Raw genomic sequence first — 5,989 nt, 5'->3', positions numbered from 1 at the left:
GAGCCTGAAACCTGAAAAACAGGCTCGGGGTTTAACAGGTTAATTACATGATGCATTAATTAGACTGTCTTGCGAATGGGAAAAATGTCACTTTGTAGTGAATGTGAGATTCATAATTCACCATCATCTTTCAGTGTGTTGTGTTTCATGTTTTATATACACAGTCGTGATGTTGTACGTTTAGCTGTTAAGTGACCACGGCCCCTTTAAGACGAGCGGTATGTCTTTCATGTCACAGAAATAAACGACTCACGCACTTGCGTGGTCAATGTAAGAAATAGTTTTGCCTCATTCTTCACGCAATTTCCACAACTTGATGCATAGCCATTATACTTACTTACCGATAGCATTGTGCAATCTGTGTCCAAAGCACTGGAGGTTGGGCCACGCATTGTCCTTCAGAGCTTTAATCATGTTGCTGCCGCTGTCAGTAGTCATGCAAATGAGTCGGTCTTCGGCAAGGTTCCATGAGTTTAGGGCATCTTTTAGCCCCTGGGCTATAATTTCACCTGTGTGGTCCTCTGGAAAGTATGCCGTTTGGAGTGTTTAGAGTCGGTGAGGTCCTGATAATTTATTCCGGTAAATTACTCTGACCTACTAATTGACCTGACCGAAGTTATTGAGTCTATGTAAGTTTACTGCTTGGCTCAGATCCACCAACGTCAGCAAGATCTCACCTCTATTAACTCCCCGAAGAACCAGGTTCAATTAACTGCTGTTTCCATTCAGACAACTCTTTTTAATCTGTTTAAGCGATCCCGAAGTATTTTGATATCAGTAAATGAGGTGTGTTCCTACCTAAACGTGAGTGTGGCAGAGTGCAATCTTACCTTTGAAGCAGGAGAGGAGAGCACAGATGTCCTTTAAGTTGTCCCACTCCAAAAGGTGGGATCAGTTTATTTGAAGAAAAATAGGTCTAAACTAATACAGGGTTTTTACCTTCTCTCTTTACAACATTATAATCATACTAAAAAAAATGATGCTGTGATCATGTTCAAATATGAAACTTTAATTCACAGTCTTACATTTATTACCAAAATGTTTCACTTCAACTGCCCAATTCAGTTGTGACATTTCAAAATCTCTCGATATAATTTAGAGGCATTTCCTCGTAAAAAAAACAATGATAATAAAAAGCACATTCAACTTCTCATTCACCAAATCAATTCACATCAATTTCATACCTTTTTTCCGTCACAGATGGCGGGTACTAACATTCACAAACACATTCCTATCCGCATGAATTCGGAGGAAGGTCCTCACAGGTGGCAGGTACTAATACTCATACACTTTTTTCCGACACAGATGGTGGGTACTAACATTCAAAAACCCATTCCTATCCGCATGAATTCGGAGGAAGGTCCTCACAGGTGGCGGGTACTAATACCCATACACTTTTTTCCGACACAGATGGCGGGTACTAACATTCAAAAACCCATTCCTATCCGCATGAATTCGGAGGAAGGTCCTCACAGGTGGCGGGTACTAATACTCATACACTTTTTTCCGACACAGATGGCGGGTACTAACATTCAAAAACCCATTCCTATCCGCATGAATTCAGAGGAAGGTCCTCACAGGTGGCGGGTACTAATACTCACAAACACATCTCCCATCAAATCATTCCACTCAGCAAACAAAGAAATACACTCAGAATTCAAAGAAATTCACTCAGCATTTCAACCAAGAAATTCACTCAGCTTTCAATGAAGAAAATCAAGAGATATTTACCAAGTTTGAGAGAACCTTACCGAGAGCTATTAACCCAGCTCTGAGGGCCAGAGCCTACCGGGAGAGAGTATACCAGGGGCACCCCCCCCCCTCTCTCTCTAGACCAGTGGTTCCCAACCTGGGGGGCGCGACCCCCTTGGGGGGTCGCCAAAGATCGCAGGGGGGGCGCCAGGCCTCAGATGATTTGAGGTCTAATATCATATTTAGAATAAAAAAAATGTACATATCATTTTTTTTTACATATCATTTTTTTTACATATTGTAATGCAATACATGATTGTCGCTAAAAGCCTTGTCTCCACATTACAATAAAATATAGAAATTAATTGATAAATTAAAATTAAAATTAAAAAAATTCATCTGATACTCCTCCGATTCGCGCCAACATTGACGTTACTGTGTCAGCTTTCATAATAATAACAGTTTGCTGCGCTTGCTAGCTAGCGACCGACTTCATAAGGTGAATATTTTTGTCTAAAAATGTCTGAAAAACGTAAAGGAGATGACAGCTCATCTGCAATCAAAAAGAAAATGAGGACCTACCTAGAGAGCTATCTTAACTTCGGTTTCATGGAGGGAACGGACAAAACCCGCCCAGAGTGTGTGATATGCAGAGAGAAGCTAGCCAACGAAAGCATGAAACCCAGCAAAATGAAGAGACACCAACAGACCATGCACCCAGAAACAGTCGGGCGTGATCGGGACTTTTTCATAAAGAAACAACACCTTGCAAAGGCAAACAAGCCAATGGATATTAGAACAGCGTTTGTTAGGGCTGGCAGCGATGCACAGAAGGCCACCGAGGCCTCTTTTGAATGTGCACTTTTAATAGCAAAGGCAAAGAAACCGCACAACATTGGCGAGCAGCTCATTAAGCCAGCTTGCATTAAGATGGTTGAGAAACTGTGCGGCCCGCAGGTGGCGGAGAAGCTAAAAACTGTACCACTGTCAAACAATACGGTGAAAGACAGAATTGACAAGATGGCAAGTAACTGCGAGCTGCAGCTGCTCGAAAAGCTTGGAAAGGGGCCATTTGCCATACAACTTGATGAAACCACAACTGTAGCAGACGAGGCTGTGCTGATTGTTTATGTGCAATATATCGATGGGGAAGATTTGAAGCAGGACATTCTTATGTCAGTCAACCTTACCACTACCACCCGGGGTGAGGACATTTTTACTGCAGTGGATTCTTACCTCTCATCCCACAATCTTTCCTATGAGAATTTAGTTGCATGTTGCACAGACGGAGCTGCCTCAATGATGGGGAAAAACAAGGGATTTAACAGTCGCTTGAAAGAAAAGGCCCCACACTGCACAATATTTCACTGTGTGATACATCGCCAGGCCCTGGCCAGCAAGAAACTGTCAGAAGACCTCAGCGAAACACTCTCAACTGTTGTTAAAATAGTCAATTTCATCAAAGGTCGCCCCACCAACAAGCGTCTATTCGCAGACTTGTGCGAGGATGAAGCGCACCAAACCCTCCTCCTGCACACCGAGGTGCGCTGGCTCTCACGCGGCCGAGTGCTGGCACGCTTTGTAGAACTGAAGGAAAAAATTGAAGAGTTTCTACAAACTCGTAACTGCGCACTGTCAGAGCAAGTGACTGAGTCATTCTGGATTAAAACAGCATACCTGGCCGACATCTTCAGTCTCTACAATGAAACGAACAAGCGTCTGCAAGGCGTGGAGTCCAACATTCTCCAATGTAAAGAGACGTTCGATGCATTTGTGCGCAAACTGGAGTGCAGGGTCGGGAAAATGGAGAGGGGGGAGCTGCAACAGTTTCCACTACTGCTGAAACAATCCCAAAACAATCCTGAAACGGTGCCTGTGTCTGTACGTCGCGAATTCATCCGCCATATGAACGCACTGCAAACGGAAATGCAATCACGGTTCGCTGACATAGACGAGTATGTCTCCAAGGAATTGTGGGTTTTAGATCCCTTTATTGCCAAAATTGAGGATGTGGAATACCTGGATTGCGAAGATGAGCTCACCGACATCCAAGCTGATTCGCTGTCAAAGAAATACTTCCAGGAAAAAGGATTTAAAAAGTTTTGGATTGTCAAAGGACCAAGCCTCGCTCCAAAGCTCACACTGCATGCCACGACCAGGATTATACTCCCATTCAGTACGACATATCTCTCAGAAACAGCCTTCAGCGCACTTGTTGCCATCAAAACAAAAGCACGCAACACACTGGACGTTCACAACGACTTTAGACTGGCTGTCACTCACATTACACCGGACATTCCATCCCTGGCTGCGGGCGTGCAAGCCCAAGGTTCACATTAATGAACCTAACTCGTCTTCTCTCTGCTACCTGTTCCATGGCAGACAAGCATTTGATTTACCTGCTTACTATGCCAGTTTTTCATTTTTGTTTTATACAGGCCTATGCCACCATATTACCATTTTTTTATTAGACATAGTCTATTCTTTTGAAGTGTCCTGTTCTTCGACATTTGAAATAAATATGATGCATACATTTGCAAGTAAGTAGCTAATAAAAGCATACAAAGACAGAAGTGTATCATTTTTTCTTTAATAGAAATGTTTCTTCTGCGCGTAAAGTGTCGGTTTCAGTTGGATTATTTGTCACAGTTGCTCCGATCAAATCGGTCTCCTCCATTTTGTAGATTATTTACGACTTTTGAATCCACATAAACACATCGCCAAAATCCGGGTTACTTTGAGCATGTGTTTTAAACAGTTGAATCCCTTTGTGAATTGTTTCCACTTGTGCCGTCCTTTAATTTCTTCATACAGCGGGAATCCAAATTAATTAATCCTGAGTCCAATAACCATCAAAGTCACTCCAATAGTGCTCCTTAATTACGCTTTCATCCTCCTTTAACGAAATACTTCATTCATCCAGTTTGTGACAGTAGTTGTAGCATTTTTGAGACTTTTAAACTTTAATTACCGCTGTTGCTGTGTGTGTGTGTGTGTGTGTGTGTGTGTGTGTGTGTGTGTGTGTGTGTGTGTGTGTGTGTGTGTGTGTGTGTGTGTGTGTGTGTGTGTGTGTGTGTGTGTGTGTGTGTGGTGTGTGTGTGTGTGTGTGTGTGTGTGTGTGTGTGTGTGTGTGTGTGTGTGTGTGTGTGTGTGTGTGTGTGTGTGTGTGTGTGTGTGGAGGGAGAACCGCTGTTACCAGGCACGTCTGTCACTACCCGATCTGCCCCCCTGTCCGATCTGTACTGCGCATGTGCGAGATGGTCCGCCATACTGGACAACTACATACGGCAACTCTAATAGGACACTTCACACAGTGGCGTTTGGCAAAGCAGAAAAAGAACACAAAAAACCGGGAGAGATGAGTTATTGTTATTACAACGTGACTTCACTATTATTTAACAACTCTTTTTATTGGGTTCTTTTATTTGGGGTTAAGTACATTGTCAGAATAAGTGAGACATGGATTTAACTTCTGTTAGACAGCTATATGCCATACATTTTTGCATACATTCACTGTAAATATTTATTCAGTATGATAGCTGCCAAACAAAAGTTAAATCCATGTATCACTTATTCTGACAATGTACTTAACCCCAAATAAAAGAACCCAATAAAAAGAGTTGTTAAATAATAGGGAAGTCACGTGGTAATAACGAATAACTCAGCTCTCTCGGTTTTTTTCGTTTTCTTTTTGTGCTTTGCCAAACGCCACTGTGTTGGGTTGCTGTACGGAGTTGTCCAGTATGGCAGACCATCTCGCACATGCGCAGTACAGATCGGGCAGGGGGGCAGATCGGCAACAGCGATAATTAAAGTTTCAAAGTTTTGGGGGGTCGCAAATTCCAACAGGAGTCATTTGGGGGGGCCCTGGGTGAAAAAGGTTGGGAACCCCTGCTCTAGACTACAGGAGAATTATAGAGTGGAACTAGAAAATGCATTTCCTGCAGAAAATGCGTGCGAATGCTGTAAACTGTGAACATTTATGGCTGAATTTAGCTGAAAATGCAGAAAAAGCTGAATGGGTTATTAGCTGAATGGTAGCTGCTTTTAGCTAAAACAATTCAGAAAAAGCTTAATATTTAAAAGAAAAGGTTTAAAAAAAGGTATAAACAACAACGTATAGCCTTGATGTCCTGAAATAGCTGAATAATGTAATAGTTGAATGGTTTCTGCAGCTGAAAATAGGCTGAAGGAGTTAAATATCAGATGTAAGTAGTAGTCAATGAATTTGTATTAAGATGAGAAAAGAAAGTAAAAAGGCTTGGGAAAGCAGCAGAATATTTGAACTGCAAACTTT

The 5,989-nt window shown here is 42.3% G+C and overlaps 1 protein-coding gene across 1 annotated transcript; it reads left to right on the top strand.

The window, feature by feature from the left end:
- The first annotated feature begins 2,211 nt into the window (after positions 1 to 2,211).
- Positions 2,212 to 4,032, top strand: LOC117444370 (zinc finger BED domain-containing protein 5-like). The gene has a single exon (XM_034079989.1). The coding sequence runs from the start codon at positions 2,212 to 2,214 to the stop codon at positions 4,030 to 4,032; it is 1,821 nt and encodes a 606-aa protein (XP_033935880.1).
- Positions 4,033 to 5,989: the final 1,957 nt, after the last annotated feature.

Source organism: Pseudochaenichthys georgianus, unplaced genomic scaffold (genome assembly GCF_902827115.2).
Source record: "Pseudochaenichthys georgianus unplaced genomic scaffold, fPseGeo1.2 scaffold_801_arrow_ctg1, whole genome shotgun sequence".
Taxonomy (NCBI): Eukaryota; Metazoa; Chordata; class Actinopteri; order Perciformes; family Channichthyidae; genus Pseudochaenichthys; species Pseudochaenichthys georgianus.
Note: the sequence above shows the minus strand (reverse complement) of the source record. Positions and strands in the feature narration are given on the sequence as shown.

What these genes read in the sequence shown, in the direction of transcription:
- LOC117444370 (XM_034079989.1), top strand. Translation starts at nt 2,212, where the DNA reads ATGTCTGAAAAACGTAAAGGAGATGACAGCTCATCTGCAATCAAAAAG.